General features: G+C 31.2%; 1 protein-coding gene and 1 long non-coding RNA gene across 3 annotated transcripts; one reads left to right on the forward strand and one right to left on the reverse strand.

Annotated features, from left to right (window-relative positions):
- The first annotated feature begins 5,232 nt into the window (after window positions 1–5,232).
- Window positions 5,233–7,959, forward strand: LOC109005763. Of its 2 annotated transcripts, XM_035690148.1 has the most exons (4): window positions 5,233–7,247; window positions 7,339–7,428; window positions 7,501–7,575; window positions 7,651–7,959. In XM_035690148.1, exons 1-4 carry the CDS (start codon window positions 6,942–6,944, stop codon window positions 7,717–7,719), a joined length of 540 nt encoding a protein of 179 aa, XP_035546041.1. In that variant the 5' UTR covers window positions 5,233–6,941; the 3' UTR covers window positions 7,720–7,959. The 2 variants fall into 2 exon arrangements, 1 of the variants encoding a protein (XP_035546041.1); XR_004801534.1 differs by lacking the exon at window positions 7,651–7,959 and having other exon boundaries at window positions 7,501–7,565.
- A 306-nt stretch (window positions 7,960–8,265) lies between these two features.
- LOC118348470 lies at window positions 8,266–10,885 on the reverse strand. The gene is made up of 2 exons (XR_004801535.1): window positions 10,622–10,885; window positions 8,266–8,710 (listed from the first exon to the last, which is right to left on the reverse strand). It is a non-coding gene; the product is annotated as an uncharacterized LOC118348470 (long non-coding RNA).
- Window positions 10,886–21,240: the final 10,355 nt, after the last annotated feature.

Below are 21,240 nucleotides of genomic sequence, written 5' to 3' on the forward strand. Positions count from 1 at the left end.
TGTGGGGGCGATGTTGGGATCTAGGTCTCCAAACTAATGATTAAGTTGTTTAGACATAATCTTAATGTTCTATAAATATTATTGTCTATTCACATCTTCTTCCGTTAAGGGTGAGGGTGAATGCCAACAATATAATCGAGAATGAATCATCGTAATGCTTGGGCAAAAGTGCAATGCTTGGAGGAGTTCATACATAGTATAAACAATAAAATGGAAGGTTGAATTGGAGGAGTTCCCGAAACTCTTTCTATCTTTTGATGCAATTAAATTCTCAGGACGATGAGCCAAAGAGAGAATGAGCTAATATTTCTAGAAAAATAAATTCACAAGGAAATACATAGAAAAATATCGTGAAAGATATTATATATGCTTGGAAACCAAAATGGAAGGTTGAATTGTTGGGTTTGTTGGTTTCGACACGAATAGTGGCTTTTTTTAGCAAATTGTTGTCTGGTGCGCATAATGTTTTATTTAATTATGACTTTTTATAAGAGTTATTATATTCTTAAGTCGATGTGTAGAGCACACAATTCATTTTATTTAAATTGTAAGATTTAATTTGTAATATTCAAATTTTAAAATTTATATATCAGATCAAATTATGTCATGTAAGTACTTTACTATGTATACATATTCTATACACCAACTATAGATAGAGATGTAATCGGTCCGGTCCGATTGGTCCAATGGGAGATTTTTGGACCGGATCGAAACTTTTGGTCCACCCATTTTCCACCTCGAGACTATACCAATTACACCTATAGATCGGACCGAACCATTATCTATCGATCGTTCGGTTCATTCAGTCCATTTTGGCCCGGACAAGTACAAAATGGACCACTTGTTGTTAAAGACCCAACTTACCTTCTATTGTGTATTTCGGCCCAACATTATAAATTAAATGATAAAGATTATATAAAATAATAAAATTAAAATTAAGTGATTTTTTTAATGTGGATTATCTAATCAACTCATTAATAAAATTATTAATTATAATTATATTAATGATGTTACTTAGTACTCAATAGAATGTGTATGAATTACGATAGTTCATACATAATGACCTATATTAAAATTTTAATACTTTATATATGGTTAATGAATAATTAGACCATGGATATTTCATATTTGTAACTTAGGTATCTTACAAAAAATATATCTAACTATTTTAATTAGGTGTAAATACTAGAAAACTAGAGTATGTATCATTGCATATCATGTTTTGATTAATCATATAATATATTAGTTAATTGCCAATAGCATATTAGTTAATATTTAATAGTATATTTAACATATATGGTTAATGATGATAGATTAGATAAAAATTACATAATTAAGTTATACAACTACTATATAAAATACTATATAAAAATAATTAAAAATATTATATATATATATATGTATTTCGGTCAGTCCGGTCCAAAAAAAAAAATCCATAACCCAGGGACTGGACCAAGAATTGAAATTTTGAAAACTAATGGATCGAAACTGACCATTAGTGTTATCGGTCCGGTCTAGACCGAGTAAAAATCATTAGGTCCGGTCGGATTTTCCAATCCAGACTGGTTAATTTACAACCCTTGGCTATAGAATAGAATTTGTCTTTTTATAAATCTTAAAATATGAATTTTACAAATCAAGACTTATCGTTTAAGTGATGTGAGTGGTATGTTCTACACATCGACTTGAGAATAGAAAAACTCATAGATGTGGTATTAATTGTCAAATATTTATACTTAACAAACATTTTATAAATTAAGTAGGATTAAGTTCAAAATCAGTCCCCGTGGAATTTGTCTTATAGTCAAGTCGCTCCTTATGCTTGTTAATTGAAATTTTTACTCCTTGTAATTTTATAAAATAGTACTGAAAATTTAAAATAAAAGTTATAAAAAAAACTTAAAGATTTCAAAAATCTGAAAAGAAATTATAACTTATTAAAATACAAATGGCCAAAAATGGACCATGTTACAATAAACTAATACAATCATGCAACCTCATTAAAATGAATTTTAATGTTATAAAATTACCCTTCATTTAATATATAGTTCTAAAATAGTTATAAATTAATTATCTTTTATTGGAGAAAGAGGGAATTGAGAAAATCAATTAGGAAGAAATGAGTATTAATTGAGACAGATTGAAAATCAATTTCTAAATATTTTACTTGAAGCCAATTTTCAAAAAGAGAAGACTTAAGTTTTCTTTTTTATTCAGTTTTTCTTTTATTGACTGGGCTTTTTCAAGCCCGTCTAAATACTATAAATTTTAAGAGCCCGTTTGGATAGTGAGATGAGATAAAATGAGTTAAAATTATTTATAAATAATAGTGAGATTATTAATTAAAATTAGATGAAGTTGGAAACTCATTACTTGGTTTTAATTTCTATCGACGCATAGCGCATAATGCTTCAAGCATTTTTATAATTTCCTTTTCCAAAAACTAATTATATGACTACTCGAATTTAGAGTAAATTACAAAAAAAAATGATATTTAAAATCTTAATATATGTAAGTTTCGTACATTTTATTTAAAAAAAGAGAGTAAATTTTACATTTTTAAAAAAAAATTATACAGAATTTACATACTCTATTATTGCAAATATCCATTTAAACTTTTAATGCATATGTTAATTTCACGTGATAACGAAGCACAGATTTTTAGTTCAACTCTAGATTGGCCTATATAATTATTTCATCTATATAATTATTTCATCAATTTAAATTGAATCAATTATTTATGTTTATATCTTAATATAAAATATTATTTTATTCTAAGCACGTACACGACCAAACTTTTCGTGTCGTTTGTCATGAGTTGTCACTTAGCAGGTTTGGGATACAAGATAAAATATAAAATTCTCATCTTATCTTATTTCATCATTACATTTTTTTCAACTCCATATATACAAAATATAATAAACAATTTAACTTTTTCAAATCTCAATATATTTTTTTCAAATCTCAAAATAATAATAATATTAAAATATAATATTTTAAACTTTAAAATAAAATAAAAAATTCTTATCTCACCTCCAAACTTGCGATTAGATCGAAGCATTGGATAATTTCAAAGGATGACATAAATAAAAGAGTTCTTCTATATACCATCGGCTCATGCAACCTTTGGGCAACCGGCTGATGTGGCATTATGCCACGTCATCTAAATAAAAAAACAAATGCAAGAAACGGGAGGGAAGATTCATTTCAATACAGTAAAAGAAAACATGAAGAACAGCTCTATTCCTCACATCATCGTCATCATTTGTGGATCTCCCGTGTGTGAATCATAGCTCTGTTTCCTTCCTCACTGCGTCATCTCCGTGTGTGAATCATAGGGTACCAGTTTGGCCAGTTTTACCCATTTTTTTGTGGTCCATCTCTATTCGACCAGTTTGACGGAGAAGAAGGTAAATCTCATCGTGAGCATGAAGAACTTGTAGATCAATCTTGTATTTTTTGTAGTTTCGTGTTGTCTTTGTGGCTAGCTTCAGTAATATCAAAATCATCAAGCCCTCATTTTCATGTGGGTGTCTACCATTTTGTTTGCTATTGAGTTTTATTTTTTTGGTTGTATTTGGGCATTTGAAGGGGAGATTTGCGTGTGGGTGTCTTGTCGTGACCATTTGTTTGCTGTAAGTTGCAAAGATTGAGAAAAAGCGACAGATTTTTATTTTCTGGTGAAAATGAATCCAGTTTGTTTGTTTTTTTTTTTTTTGAAGCGACGAAAGAAAAGGAATGGAATGTAAAAGGTCTATTTCTTCAAAATCTTTTGGTTTTATTTTTATTTTTATTGAGTTTGTTCGATGGTATTACCGGATTCCTTCTCACCAGTTTGATATGGAAGTGGCACCCCATTAAATATTATGAAGATCATACTTACTTTTAAGCACCTGTCATTATATTGATTGAATCTGCATTATGTTCTTGGAATGTCCAAAGTGGGAATAGCAGCATGACTAATTAGATTTTTTTTATGACTTATGAGAAAGGTGCCTCAAACTTATTAAATTTTAGATTGCTTAAAGATTTATTTACCAGGACCTTTTATATCATTAAACTGAAAAATTTTAGATTGCTTGTGGCCGGCTATTTTTAGGTTTACATATTTCCATTAGTATAAAAACATACTAATATGGTTAATCTGGAATAGTTATTACTTTTGAATACTTCCCATGCACTTACGTTGCACCTCTCTGCACTTTTAATAAAAATTTTGCATTAACTATCTAAACATAGTTGGGAATTTGTTATTTACTCCTCAGAAATGCAACAAAGCCTATCTAGATTGTTGTTATGACATAGGTCAGTACTCTGCCCTTCAGAAAATACATATTTGAAATCATTGGATTGAAGTAAGTAGGCAAAAGGTGTTGTCCTATTCTAATTAGCTAATGTCTTGCTTTAGCCAGATTTGAAACTTAGTTGTAAAAGTGACTGTATGTATATGATTACTCATTTTCTTATAATATAATTTTTTTTTTGTGCTCATCAATCATTTTACTTATAAATTTGTTTATTTTTATACTAATTACATTATTGATATATATATATAAGATCATGTGAATTATATGATAACATCATATCAATCAATTTCATTTTTAATATTTGATGTATTTACAACTAATTTGAATTGAATAACATAGGTTGTTATACTGAAGCACCAATATATAGCTCTCATTGGGATTATCAGCATGGAAAAAGGAGAGAACAATCATCTCCTCTTATACCATCTAGCTCAAATCCTTCAACTGCTCCAAACCTTTCAAATTATATGCACGGTTGGCATGGACTAGCGTCTGCATGGTCACCGGCTTTTATGCCATACCCAGATGGCAACCAATATCCAAGCAACATTCAGGTGGTGATGCAACTCTTTTTGTGTATTTTTTTTTTAACATTATATTTTTCTGGAAGTTTAATTGCTTTCATTTTTGTGTTTTAAGCAGAATGTTGGTTACCATTTTCAGTATGGGATGAGACCTCCGATTTCTCACATCACTACAAGCTCCGCAACAAGCTCAAGAGTTTGTATAGTGGATACACCCGATTGTAGGGAAACTGAAGCGCCATGTACTTCCTCTAAAGTCAATGAGGAAAGTAAAGAGGATGGTCGTGCTAGGACACCTGAGTGTGTCCAAAAAGATGGTGGTTATGAAATTGAGGTTCCAAAGTTGGGGATGGAATTTAATTCTTTTGAAGAATTATTGAGTTATTATAAGGAATATGGCAAAAAATGTGGGTTTGGGGTGATGACAAAAAGGAGTGAGAAGGCGGATGATGGGACTGTTAGATATGTCACCCTTGCTTGTGCCCGTGGTGGGAAGGCCCGAAATAAATCGTTGAATCTCGCCAAACCACATCAGACAGGAAAGACAGAATGTAAGGCAAAGATTAATGCCTTAAAAGTTGAGAGAAAGGTGCGGTTGACAACAGTTCATAATATCCATAATCACGGCCTTAGTCCACAGAAATCTCGCTTCTTTCGTTGTAATAGAGAAGTTAGCGAGACTGTAAAAAGAGTCCTAGATACAAATAACTTGGCTGACATCCGAATGAATAAGAACTTTGGCAGTCTTGTTGTTGGCGCGGGAGGATTCGAGAACCTCCATTTTTTAGAAAAAGATTGTCGTAATTACATCGACAAAGCAAGGCATTTGCGACTTGGGAAAGGTGGCGCTGGAGCACTTCAAGAGTATTTTTTAAGGATGCAGTACAAAAATTCAGGGTTCTTTGCGTTGATGGATTTAGATGATGACGGGAGGTTAAATAATGTCTTTTGGGCAGATCCTTGTAGTAGGGCAGCATATCAGTTTTTTGGTGATGTGGTTACATTCGACACCACATATTTGACGAATAGATATGGTATGCCATTTGCACCATTTGTTGGTATAAATCACCGCAGCCAGTTAATTTTGTTGGGAGCAGGGTTGATTTCTAGTGAGGATACGGAGACCTTTGTATGGTTATTCCAAACTTGGTTGCATTGTATGGATGGTATAGCTCCGAAAGTTATTATCACAGATCAGGATAGAGCGATGAAAAATGTAATTTCTATTGTCTTTCCGGAAAGCCGACATAGATTTTGTTTGTGGCATATACTGAAAAAAATCCCTAAGAAGCTTGGCTCCCATGGTTCCTACAAAAGTGGGCTGAAAAGCGCATTGATGAAATGTGTCTATGACACTCAAACTGTTGAAGAGTTTGAGAAATGTTGGGATGAGTTAATCACCACGTACAACTTGCATGAAAATGCATGGCTGCAAAGTCTATTCGCTGAGCGTGAGCATTGGGTACCGGCATTCTTGAAAGAGTTTTTTTAGGCTGGAATGAGTACAACCCAGCGGAGCGAGAGCATGAATGCATTTTTTGATGTTTATGTGCATTCTAAGACAAACCTGAAAGAGTTTGTGGACCAGTTTGACAACGCGCTGAAAAAGAAAATTGAGAATGAAAATAGCGCGGACTTCCACTCATTCAATGTCACAATTCCCTGCATATCTAGATCTCCAATTGAAAAGATATTTCAAGATTTGTACACGAATGCAAAATTCAGGGAAGTTCAACAGCAACTTACCGGCATCATCGATTTGGATCCAGTTTTACTTAAGAGGGATGGTGTAGTAAAAACCTATCTGGTAGAGGATGAAGTTTGTGTGGAAGAGTTCACTAAGTTGGTTACACATTCTGTGGACTTTAGTGAGGAAGATGCAGCTGCAAAGTGTTCTTGTGGGTTATTTCAGATGAAGGGGATATTGTGTAGGCACCTTTAGGCCGTATTCAAGTGTAACGGGATCAAATCATTACCAGATAGATACATTTTAGATTGATGGCGGAAGGACATCAAAAGGAGATACACGTTAATCCACAGCAGCTATGACGTAGGGGATCAGCGGGCAGATGCTAACAGATATTCAAGTCTATTGAATATTTGCTATAAAATGATTACTCATGCAGCGGGTTCGAAAGAGCATACTGAGGATGCAACTGCAAAGTTATATGCAATGATTGACTTATATTCTGTGGACAACCAAGAACCCCCATCGATCACCCTAACGGATTCCAATGTTGGTTGTACGACGAAAGACACGCCTACAGCTGGTAGTTCAAAGCAAGTACTTAGTCCACATGTTGTGAGAGGAAAAGGCAGACCCCCATCTTTGAGGAGAGCATCTAGGATGGAGAAAGACATGCGAAAGGTTAAAGCGAAGATAAAGAAAGCACCAGTAAAGGAGAAAAGTAAACAGGTGCACATTTTAAAGATTTACATGTTTGTTTTATATTTTATTAATGCAAATATAATCTAATAAAAAATGATATTTGTTACTTGATTATTAGCGAGATGGACGAGATACACCAGTTATGGATACTTGCAGGAATTTATTTGGCCCTTCAGAGATAGATATGTCCACAGCAGGTGGCATGCAGGTATATTATTAGTTATATATTTAAATTTGAATTACAATATTCTCCCGTTTCCTGACGAGTATTTATCACCAGTTTGTTCCAGACAACTCAGCTTTTGACATAAGTGGAACCCAACTCCGAGAAACAGTGATTCCAAGTCAACAAAGCGTTTGTTCACTAACATTTGAATATTTAAATAGTAATATGAATATCACATTAATATTTGAATATTATTTGCTACAGATGCAATTTGGGTTGGATAGATCACAACCGGTGCAACTTGACTTGGATGGATCACAACCGGAGCAATGAGATGGTTGCATAATATTCTGATGTCCAATGTGTATATTTTGGTTGTAATTCATGGAAACACAAACATAACACATTTTTGTTGTGTATTGGATGTATTGGATGCATTGAATGTAATATTCTGATAAATAGTTTTTTTTGTTGATGGAAATATGTGGAAATATGCAGATGGAAATATGTGGACAAATGGATCTTGAAATACCTTGCTCATGTTGTGAAAGGCATAAGCTTGTCTTGCTCATGTAATATTCTGATGGATAGCTTTTTGTATTGAATGTAATATTATGATGGATAACTAGATAATGTAATTATTTGTATTTTTTGAGCTAATAATATTCTAATGGATAGCTTTATGATTCAAGTACCCATGATTCCAAGAGTTTTTGCATTTTTGTTAGGCATTCCAAGAGTCAATATGAGTCACATTGATTTTTGCACAGGTTCTGATAATTTACAATAATAATAATAATAAAAACATGAGTCGCATTGATTTTTACACAGGTTCCTGATAATTTACAAAAAAAAAATAAGGAATATGAGTCACATTGATTTTTGCACAGGTTCCTGATAATTTACACAAACAAGGAACGAGTCACATAGATTTTTGCACAGGTTCCTGATAATTTACAAAAACAAAAAGAACATGACACATTGATTTTTGCACAAGTTTCTGATTACAAGAGTTTCTTCCATGATTTACAAACCATGACACAACAACTACAAAAGCCCAATACAGCCTTCCAAAAATCAGTTAAATACTACTAAGCAATATGACACAACAACTACAAAAGCCTAATACAGTCGGAGTAGTGTGCGTAAACGCCTTATTTCATCCGCCATCTTACGGAGCTCAATCTCCCTCTTCTTGATATCGCGGAGTCTCTGCTCAACCTCTTTCTCCTTCCTTAACATTTCATTTTTTCTTTCTTGTAGATCCAGGCTCTATGTATTGATCACTATCTGCCTACTTGAAATACTTGTAGTATAGTAATCCCTGATATTTGCAAACATATATAAAAAATGTTAGATGTACGTAATATTAATCAATTATTAAACATGTTACATTAGAAGTCATGTAATTACCTTTAGAGCATTCAACAAATGCATGTGTAGCAATAGAGCACTCAACAACCAGAAATGAAAGCTCAAACAGTCAAAATATGAGACAAAGTTTTCCCAAACTGCTAACATCAAGGATCTTTTAATGGGAAGGAAAAAACAAATATAGTATTGATGTATAAAGCAAGACATTAGCTTTATTGAATTCCAATTGTGAGATGCAAGGATCTTTCCCAAACTGTGAGATGCAACAAATATATTTGTTATTGCTTCACCCATTAACATATTCTATTGGGCGAAGCAGCTAAATATTAGCTTTATTGAATTCCCATTGAAAACCTTCAAGTTCAAATCTGGCTAAAGCAAGACATTAGCTAATTAGAATAGGACAACACCTTTTGCCTACTTACTTCGATCCAGTGATTTCAAATATGTATTTTCTGAAGGACAAAGTACTGACTTTTGACATAACAATAATCTAGACAGGCTTTGTTGCATTTTTGAGGAGTAAATAACAAATTCCCTACTATGTTTAGACAGTTAATGCAAAAATTTTATTAAAAGTGCAGAGAGGTGCAACCAAAGTGCATGGGAAGTATTCAAAAGTAATAACTATTCCAGATTAATCATATTAGTATGTTTTTATACAAAATTTAATAAGTTTGAGACACCTTTCTCATAAGTCATAAAAAAATCTAATTAGTTATCCTGCTATTCCCACTTTGGACATACCAAAAACAGAATGCAGATTTAATCAATATAATTATAGGTGCTTAAAAGCAAGTATGATCTTCATAATATTTAATGGGGTGCCACTTTCATATCAAACTGGTGAGAATGAATCCGGTAATACCATCGAACAAACTCAATAAAAAAAAAAATACAACCAAAAGATTTTGAAGAAATAGACATTCTACAATCCATTCCTTTTCTTCTGTCCCTTGAAAAAAGAAAAAACAAACTGGATTCATTTTCACCAGAAAATGAACTATCTGTCACTTTTTCTCAATCTTTGCAACTTACAATAAACAAAATGGTCACGACAAGACACCCACACACAAATCTCCCTTTCAAATGCCTAAATACAACCAAAAAAATAAAACTCAACAACAAACAAAATGGTCACGACAAGCAAGAACAGATTTCATTTTGAGATACATTAAATTATATTACTAATCCGCCAATAAGAAAATGCAATTAACTTGGTGCAATTAGATGCAAGAAAAACCATGATGCAGAAGACAGATGGAGCCAATTAACTTCATGCATAAGAATGAATAGAAATTCCAAATATAGTTCCTTATGTGATGAAACTGCAAAGCAAGATTCTTTTTGCTTGCCAGAAACATATAGGATCTGGCTTGTCACATATAATTAAGATATAGTTTAATGTATCTTTGCTTACCAAATATATGAACGTGTCCAATACATTGTTGTTTGAGCTTTCATTGTTGGTTCAGTTAAATCATGTTCTGTATTATTAACTTGAACTGCATTTATTTAGTCTTTTTTTTTTTCATTTTTATGGACCATGTATGTCTCAACCACCAGCAAACAACCAACAATAGAGCACTCAACAAATGGATGTGCAGCATATTTCAAATTTTGTCTCAACAACCAGCAAAACAACCAGCAACAGATTTCAAATTTTCACTCTTTCAGCTAACAGTTAATACAACTATTTAAATCTCCATCAAGATATCTTCTCAAATCTGACAGACCAAAATTTCTCATGTTGTTGCTATATTATTGTAAATTTCTAGTCCAAGACTCTTGAAATTGAAATGTTATTTGTAATTGAAATCGAAATCGAAATCAAAATCAAAATCAAAATCGGGGAGGTTACCTCAATGACTTGATTGATTGCCCAGATTCACAAATGAAATCTGTTGCGAAGTCGAAATCAAAAAACTCGGGAAGGTTACCTCAAGGCCTTGATTGATTGCCCAGTTTCTAAAAATCGCTTCCTTCCATTTCGTGTGGGTATCCGTGTCTCCAACAAATCTGCCTTCATGTGTTTTCTTCGTGTGCGAGCTTCGTGTTAGGGTTCAGGAGAAGGGGACGGACGTAGAGAGAAGGGAGAAGGGAGAAGGGGAAAAGTAAAACACACCGTTTCACTTGAGATCAAGATTTGGTCCTTCGGTTGACAGTTCTCTCTTAAATGAAACACACCGTTTCATTAAACTAATGTGGCGGTTACAATTCGGTTGCATGAGCCGGTTGCATTTAGCAATTTTCTAAATAAAAAGACATAATTGTGCTTTACGTGAAAGAAAGTTAAAATAATTGGTGGTCCATCGTGGGAGGCATGATCATGGCTACGGGAACCGTGGCTGTAGCTTTTAAGGTTGGGTCCTCGATAGAACTGTAAATAAATCAGTCTATTTGATAGTCTATTTAGTATTCATTCGATTAAATTTGAATCGAACTCGATTTGTAAAAAAAAAAAGTTTATTTATAAAAGTAGATACTCGTTCGATTTATAAATGACACATATCCGACAAAACTCGACTCGACTCGTTAGCTCGACTCGATTAAAACTCATTTATATATTGATAAATATATACATACACCTATGTATATATACATATATATGTGTAGTAACTAATAATATAAGTATACCACTTTTATAATTAAATATATAATATATAATCTAATTACTTATGTCTATATAGTGAATATATTTCTTAAGTATATTTTATAATTTGTATAATAATTAGTCGATAAAATTTAATAATTTCATATACTAGTATGAATCATATATAAAATAGATATATGTTATAATATTAAGTGTATGTATTAATAATATATATATAGGCTTTGGATAAATATCAACTAGTTAGAAATTAATTATTTATAAATTGTTTAAAATTTTATAATTCTATAGGGGTTCTGCTTGTTAGTTGTATAATTTCAATATTAGATATTTTGATTTTATTTATTTATTTATTTTATTAATTACTAAATCTTATTCAAAAAATAAAAAAAATAAACAATTCAAGTTCAAGCTGGAGCTCGGCTCAACTCAAACTCATTTGTGAAACGAGATCGAGCTCGAGCTTGAGCTCGAGTTGAGAGTTTAACTTATCTAGTCGAGCTCAAACAAAGAATAAAAAGAAATCTCGAGCTCGAGCCGAGCTCGACAAGTCAAAAATTGGCTCAACTCAGTTCGATTACAGCCCTAGCCCCCAATTTCGTTTATATTTTTTTTTCCCAAGTAATTTTGTTATTTCTATCATACATGAGAGCAATATCGACATTTTCCTATCTAATTTATTATCTAATCTGAACTATGAGGGGGAGCTTTTAATAGAATCTTTGATTCAGGAGGTGAGTGGTGAGTTGTCACTTTAACAACATGCTAGCTGTAGTTTGAATTGATTTTTGTTTTTGTTTTTCGTTTTAAATATAAAATGATTTATAGAGTTTTAAAATAAGCAACCCTCACACATATCTTTTGAAAAATAGACAAATTTAAAATCTTAAGAAAAAAATCTATTTTTTAATTGCGGACTTCATTTTTTTTTAGTGAGAATATGTGAAACTTGTGCATCCTAATATTTTATTAGAATTGAAAAGTTGGAATATTGGGAGTTCCCTCCAAAGCAATTTAGATCCCGTTTGGATTCAGAGTTGATCTCAACTCATCTAATTATTATAACTGTATCAAATTCTCACACAAAATATAATAACTAATTCAACTTTTTCAAATCTCAAAATAATAATAATATTAAAAAATAATATTCTAACAATATTTTATTCAACTTTCAACTTTCATCTTAACTCATGATCTTATCTTATCTCAACAATATTTAAGGGATGTTTGGATAGTGAGTTGAGATAAAAGTTGAAAGTTGAATAAAATATTGTTATAATATTATTATTATTATTTTGAGATTTGAAAAAGTTGAATTGTTTATTATATTTTGTGTAAAAACTTAAAAAAATTGTAATGATTAGATAAAATGAGTTGAAATAAGTTGGGACATTTCATAATCCAAACCGGGCCGACCAATGTTTGATTTTTCGGGAAATGTAGTAGAATCATTATAAGAAAAACGGATATTTGTGACCATTTGTTTGCGACGAAATCAAACTCATTTTAGTTGAAAGAGTAATGCTAGGTACAAGTTCCAAATAGACAAGTTGAAAATAGTCATTTCGATAGAAATAACTAATCGCAAATAAATAATTTTCTTGTAGTAAATTCTATTCTCACAAAACTCACAAATATAAGACTAAGGTATTTGATCAGGCATGAATTTGTGGACCAAGATACATATCCAAATTTATGAATCGGACATATATATATATATTTATATATATAAAAGATGAATCTTACAATATTTATTGAATATTTGATATTATAAACAATATAGGCGATGAGCTCAGGATGTTTTTGTTTCGGGCCTCATTTACTCTTATCTGTTTATTTCAATCACATTTACGTTTGGATATTAAATTGAATTGAGTTAAGTTGAGTTGAAATGATAAAATATTGTTAGAATATTATTTTCAATATTATTATTATTTTAAAATTTAAAAAAGTTGAATTGTTTATTATATTTTGTATTGAAATTTAAAAAAATTATAATAATGAATTGAGATGATTTTAAATTTCAAACGGATCTATACATGGACTCTGAAACATTTATTGAATATTTAAGACTGTCTTAAGAATCCACATACACAAGGAAAAGTAAATAAGAACAGTAGAATATTAGGTTAAAAAAGATGATTCGGAATTGAATGAAAGCATTCTAGTTTTTGGCTTTGGGAGTCAACATCAGAAGATAATATGCATGAACCAAACTTTAAATACACAATCTTTACAGGAAACTACACTGACGGTGATCTCACTTCTAACAATAGTTATTATCAATGGTGGTGCATATTGGGTAGTGAGATATAAGATAAGATGATCTGTGAATAATAATGAAATAATTTATAAATAGTAATGAAATGGTTTGAATTGAGATACTTTATGAGATTTTGGAAAATGAGAGAAAAATTTGAATAAAAATATTATTATAATATTATTTTTATCTTGAGATTTGAAAACATTGAATTGTTTATTGTGTTTTGTTTGAAAGTTTAGAAAAATTTTAATAATTAGATAATGATTAGATAAAAAAGTTGAAGATTTGAAATTGAAAAATGTTTGTATTTGAGTTTTGCTATTCACCAGCCTCACACATCACAATTTCTTTTATTTTTTATTTTTTTTTATTTTTTTTGGTTTTATTATTTTTAAAATAATTAAATTATTCTACTTATCATCTATATACTACACATTTTGTAAGAGAAAAAAATTAAAAAAAAATTAAAGAAAATGTGGTGTGTGGTATATGAGACTTATGAATAGAAAAATTCTATTCACATGACTACATGCCAAATTATAAGAATAACTCAAAGATGAAAACTGTAGATCATTAGACATTTTTGTTAACTTAAACCACATTGTATTTGATTTTGAAGATAATTAAGATCATACATGTATTTGTAATTGTATTGATCGAATTAAAACGCAATCTAAACACGAGATATGTGGTCATTACTTTTGGAAAAAATATCTCTTCATGTGAAAGAGAGATAAACATATCAAGTGAGCGCAAATCTACAACATTTATTACAGTTAGCCCATATGAATATTTCGAGCAACACTAAATGAATGTCTTTATCTCTTTTTTATTTCCGAGTAAAAACTTGATGGTGGGTTTATGCAGGTTCATTCATATTTTACGTATTGATTTTTTTTTACCCCTTCTTAAGTAGGAATTGCAAAAACATGAAGATTAATAACTTATAAGTTCGACCAGTACCACATGACACACACACACATATATAGTTCAAGTTTCCTTAATACCTAATCATGCATGTGTGTTCAGAGGTGCTTAAGATATATATAAAAGGTTGACAGAGATCATTTAAGCATCATGTATATAAGCTTGGAATGAGGAAGAACACCTTGGGTTCTAACAATGCATGTCTTGGCCAAGGGTTGTAGATGATCATGAGGCATATATCCATGCATGTACGTGTAAATATATAGTGTTTAAACTTGAATCTTCAGGGATAAAGAGTTAGTTGTTAAGAACTCGATGAATAGAGGAGGAAAATTGGGAAAATAGAGAAGGAAATTGGGAGAACTTGAGAGTTTGTGTAATTTGAATTGAACAAAAATAACAGTATCTAAGTCTTCTTTGGTTTATTCTTTGCCTTTAGCTTTTCTTCCTTAGACTTCAATTCCATTCTGTCGATATGAGAGGCTATACTCCAACACCCACCCCCCCCCCTCTCAAGATGAGCATGTATATTTATAATGTTCATCTTGCACAAATTATGATTGAAAGGCAATGATTCGAGAGGTTTTGTAAAGATATCTGCTAGTTGTAGCCTTGAGAGAATAAAAAAAAACTTTATAACATTCTGCTGCAGTTTTTCCCTAACTTGATGACAATCGATTTGAATGTGTTTAGTCCTCTAATGTTGTATTGGATTGGTTGCAATGGACAAAGCTGATTTGCTGTCAGTGTAGAGCATTGTTGGCTGAGGATGATCAACACTGAGATCTTGAAGAGCATAAAGTAACCACTGCACCTCACATGTTGTGGCTGCAAGAGCCCTATATTTTGCTTCTGCCGATGATCGGCTAACTGTGGTTTGTTTCTTCGATTTCCATGAGATTAATGAGTCTCCTAGAAAAATTGCATAACCTGTAACACTTCTCCTGGTGTCTAAGTAACCTGCCCAGTCACTATCAGAAAATGCTGTCAATTTTAAATCTGAAGATGAAGAGAAGAATAACCCTTAGCCTGGTGTTGTTTTTAAGTATCTAAGCACACGAATGGCAGCTTGATAATGAGACATTGCTGGTTTAGCAAGAAATTGGCTAAGAACCTGAACAGAATAAGCCAGGTCAGGCCTTGTAATTATCAAATATAGTAGTCTGCCAATTAATCTTCTATAACTCGAGACATCCTCATAAAGATTGGGATCATCTGCACTAAGTTTAAGAGTATATTCCATTGGAAATGTAGCTGGCTTGGAACCTATGAGACATGAATCTTGAAGTATGTCCAAAGCATACTTTCTTTGGCAAAGAGAAATTCCAGACTTTGATCGGCTACTTTCAATCCCAGGAAGTACTTCAGCTGCCCCAAGTCCTTGATTGTGAATTTATCATGCAGAAATATCTTGAGTTGCTGAATCTCAATTAGACTATCATTAGCTAGTAGAACATCATCTACATATACTAGTAATGCTATGAAAGAAGTGGCAATTTTCTTAATGAAAAGTGAGCAATCAAAATTGCCTTGAGTAAAGCCATAATCAAGAAGAGCTTGAGAGAGTTTTGCAAACCATTGTCGAGAGGCCTGCTTTAGGCCATAGAGACTCTTTAACAGTTTACAAACTATATTGGGTTGTTTAACATCCAAACCAGGGGCACTTCCATGTAGACTTCTTCATGTAATTCACCATGTAAAAAATCATTATTTACATCTAATTGGAGAATATGCCAACCCCTAATAACAGCAACAGCTAACAATAACCGAATTGAAGTAAGTTTTGCCACTAGAGAAAAAGTATCAATGAAGCCTAATCCTTCTTGTTGAGTGTAGCCTTTGGCTACCAGACTTACTTTATGTATTTCTATAGTTCCATCAGTCTTGTATTTCACTCAAAAAACCCATTTACAACCTATGGTTTGTTTGTTTTTAGGGAGAGTAACAAGTTCCTAGGTTTTGTTTAACTCTAAAGCATTAAGTTCATTTCTCATAGCAACCTGCCATTCATGTAATTTTGTAACTTGTTTGTATGTCTTGGGTTCTTTGGTAACATAAATTGAAGCTAAAAAGGCTTTTGTGTGGTGCTGAAAGTCTACTGACAGAATTAAAAGATGATATATGATAGAGATTACCTGTGTTAGAGGAGCAACCAATAGAAGCAGATGAGTTGTTTGCATAAGGAAACAATGAGACAGTGCCAAAATAATAATCTTGCAAAAATTTTGGTGGTTGTTTAATTTTGGATAATTTTCTGATATATGAACTAGTAGGAATGAAATTTGCTAAGTCAGTTGATGGTCACTGTCGATATGAGAGGAATCTGATTCACTAGAATTCATTGAGGAATTATTTTGATAAAAAGGGATAGGATTATTTATATGAGACGAATCGTGTTGGAATTATGAAGAAGGAAACAAAAAAGTAGGTATTTTAGAATTAATTGGAAGAATTTTGAATGGAAAAAAGGTTTCATAAAACACAACATTTCTGGAAATAATGATTATGTTTTTGTTTGAGTCCTTGAGTTTATAACCTTTGACATCATAAGGATATCCTAAAAATAGACATTTAGTTGCTCTTGGATCGAATTTTTGTCTGTGATTAGCAATTATAGATGCAAAACATAAGCATCTAAAACCTTTAAATGAGAAAGATTTGGTAATTTGTGAAATAACATTTCAAAAGATGTTTTGTTTTGGAGAAGAGGAGTTGGAATTCAATTTATGATATGTACTGCAGTCAATACACAATCACTCTAAAAAATTAAAGGTAAGTTTGCTTGAAACATCAAAGCTCTAGTAGTGTTTAATAAGTGTTGATATCTCCTTTCAACAACTCCATTTTGTCGTGGGGTTTCTACACAACTTATTTGATGTAAAATTTTATTTTCACTATAAAATTTTGAAAGGATAAATTCTGAACCATTGTTTGTTCTTATGGTTTTGACAGAAGTGTTAAATTGAGTTGTAACCATTTTACAAAAATTTGGCAGCAAAGATGAAACCTCAGATTTATTTTTAAGCATATACACTTAAGTACATCTTGTAAAATCATCTACTATAGTTAGGAAAATTTTAAAACCAGAATATGAGATAGTGGCAAATGGACCCCATATATCACAATGAATCAAATCAAACTCTTTATTAGAAATATTTTGTGATACAGGGAAAAAAGCTTTTTATGCTTTGCTAGTGGATAGATTTCACAGACATTTGTACAATCAAATGTTATTGAATTGTCCATTTGTCTAAGAAAATGTATTCTAGAATTCGAGACATAACCTAATCTGTAGTGCTAAAGGTTTGACTGGTTTTGAGTAGTGGCTGATGTAAAGATTGGTGTAGAATTAAACTGATATTGCTGGCAGGAATTAGCTTTCGAGGAAGCTTGAGATAGGTGACAAAGTCCTTGTTTCTCAAAGGCAATCCCAATCATCTTTTTCATTGATTGGTCTTGTAAAAGGCAATAAGAACCAAAAAAGGATAAACAAAGATTAGATTCTTTAGTTAGTTTAGAAACAGATAATAGATTGAATGAAAATTTAGGAACACACAAAACATTATTTAAATGTAATGTGCTAGAAAGACTTACAGTTCCAGTATATAATGTTGGAACAGTTTTTCCAATAGGAAGATTAATGGAATTTGTAACTAGTTTATGAGTAGAAGATATAATAGAGGTGAATAGATCATATGATCTGTTGCACCGGTATCTAAGATCCAAAAGAATTTAGAATTTAACTTGGTAGAGGCAGAACTACATTGATTAAAATGGTTACCAGAAAATTGAGGGGCAGTGGCTAGATTTATTGCTGCTATGGATGTACTAGTGTTCTAAGTAGATGAATTTGAATTGACAAGTGCTAGGAGCTTATTAAATACTTCAGCAGTTAAACTAAACCTTTGATTCTCATTACTAATTTGAATGTAGACCAATTCATAAAGTGTAGCTAAAATCTTGTCAAATATCCAAATAAAACTTCTCTAAACTGACTTGGGCAATTCACAGTGTGATTTGAAAATGATTGGACTAAGTGCTAACATAGGTGTTACTATTCACTCCAAAAATAGTAAAAATAACTTTGTATCATAAAATCCTAAATAATCTTACGAAATTAATAGTGCAATTCATTTCACAAATTTAGACTCCTAAGCACCTTGAATAAATTAAAATACATCTTTGAACAGCTTTCATCCAGAAAACGAAAATCGTATTACTACGTCGTAAAATCCTAGATATTCATATGAGACTAATGGCGCAAACCAATTCTCAATCTTATACTCTTAAGTACCTCAAATAAAAAAAATCGCATTTCTGTCACTAAAATGGGTAAGAAACTTACTAAGCTGACAAAACTTACGTGATTGCTCGATTCGTGAGATCTTTCCGGGGTTTTCACGTGTTCTTAAAGTCTAAAAAAGTTCATCCACTGAATTTTTGGTGACTATTACAGATGGTATGCATTGATTCAAATGCAACAATTACATTATCTATAATAAGTTTTTCAGGAACAAAGACACTTTATGTATGGGAGATGAGAGAAGGAAGATTGGATTTCAGCTTATTTACTAATACTTTGGCTATGGTCTTGAACTGTACATTGCAAAGATTGATGGGCCTAAATTCAGATACTTTGGTTGGTTTTGTGACCTTGGGGAGTAAGGCAATGAATGTATCATTTAGATCAGTGGCCCAAGAATTTGTCCTGAAAGCTGCAGTTATTGTTGAACACACCCCTTTACCAACTATTTCCCAGTGGTTCTGAAAGAAAGCAATTAGGAAGCAATTTGGCCTAGGAGAACTTAAGCCATTCATCTGAAAAATTGCCTTATCAATCTATGTATTAGTAATCTCTTAAGTAGGGGTGATAAATGGTAGGTCTGGACTTGAGAAACCAACCTGAACGAGACTGAGACCGATCAGTCTCGGTCCATGTTTTAGAGGACCGAAAAGTTTCGATCTGGTCCCGGTCCAGGGTTTTTCCACTACGGACCAGACCGGATTGGACCGAAAGAAAAATAAAAATAAAAAATATATTTTATATATATTATTTATATAATAATTGTATAATTTATTATGCAATTTTCATTTAACCTATCACCATTAACAATATAAAATTTTAAATATGTTATTAACATTTGTTAATATTCTATCAATTAACTAATATATAATATCAATTATTTAATTATATAGTAATTATATAAATTAATAATGTAATTTTCATCTAATTTATTAGCATTGACCATATAAAATAGTTTTTTATTGAGTTAGTTGCATAATCCATATTAATAAGTCACTTAATTTTAATTTAGTATTTTAAATTTTTTTTATTAATTATTTAAAAAAATAAAAATAATAATTAGGCTGAACCGACCTGACCAGATCATACCGATAGCTACCAGTCCAGTCCTTATGGGTGTTCGATCTAAGAAAATGATGGATTGAAAATGGTCCATCACCGACCCGGACTGACCGATTTGCACCTTTAAAATCTTAAGCCATCCAGCTCATGCTATTTGAGTAAGCTCGATTACAATCCTAAAATTTATTATAGGCAATTTTATCCTAAAAGCAAATGGACTCTAAAAGGCTGTATTGTAGATTAATTTTAACCATTATTTTTTATTTTCAAATAATGATATACGTATAACTCTTTTTATAATTTTTTATACAACCAACCATATTTTAAATTGAATTTTTTAAAACAATAATGTAACTTTTATAAGTTATTTTATAAAACTATCCCTCATTTAAAATATGCTTGAGTAGAGAATTGTGATACAACACCTTTTGCAACTTATTTACAACTCTATTTTTTTTTTTATCAACCTTTAAAACTCTTTTTTCTATTTTTGACAAAGAAATTAATACAAAAAATTAATTAAATTAGTAAAATCAAAATTAAGTGATTTCTTTAATATTTTATATATAATTAATGAATATTAAATAGTTTCATTGTATATATGGTCAATGGTGATCTCTTGGATAAAAATTATATAATTAACTTATACAACTGATATATAAATAATATATTATTTATATGAAAAAGTATTTAAATATATATATATACACATTTTGTTGGTCTAGGTCCTGTCCAGTCCAAAAAAACCACACCTCGAGACCGATCTCTCAGACTATCGGTCCAATAGTCTTACAACCCTACAAATTTATAAGATAATACTCATACTTTACAACTGTATTATATAAAATTACTCTTTATTTAAAGAGAGTTGTAAAATAATTGTAAGAAAACACTGTGTCATTTTTTGAATAATTTGTCCTTGAATATAAAACAAGTAGTATTCACAAAAAAAGAATGATGTATGCGGCATGGTTTGGATAGTGAATTGAGATGAGATGAGATGATATGAAAATTGAAAGTTGAATAAAATATTACATAATATTATTTTTTAATATTATTTCTATTTTAAGATTTGGAAAAGTTGAATTGTTTATTGTATTTTGTTTGAGAGTTTGAAAAAATTGTAATAATTAGATGATATGAGATGTGATGAAATGAACTGAGATAATTTCATTATCCAAACTAGGCCTAAGGCTAAAAAGGAAATAAATGGCATTCCTCATGACACTTGACAATTGGAAGATTGCAACACATGAATATCCTGTGGTCAACCATTCTAGACAATAACATTTTAAAATCTAGGAGTGGTAATAT

The sequence above is a fragment of the Juglans regia genome, chromosome 5 (genome assembly GCF_001411555.2).
Source record: "Juglans regia cultivar Chandler chromosome 5, Walnut 2.0, whole genome shotgun sequence".
Classification (NCBI taxonomy): domain Eukaryota; kingdom Viridiplantae; phylum Streptophyta; class Magnoliopsida; order Fagales; family Juglandaceae; genus Juglans; species Juglans regia.

Coding starts and splice junctions, on each gene's coding strand:
- LOC109005763 (XM_035690148.1), top strand. CDS start 6,942: ATGATTACTCATGCAGCGGGTTCGAAAGAGCATACTGAGGATGCAACT. Junction 7,248..7,338: donor TAAAGGAGAAAAGTAAACAG/GTGCACATTTTA, acceptor CTTGATTATTAG/CGAGATGGACGAGATACACC. Junction 7,576..7,650: donor TGATTCCAAGTCAACAAAGC/GTTTGTTCACTA, acceptor TATTTGCTACAG/ATGCAATTTGGGTTGGATAG.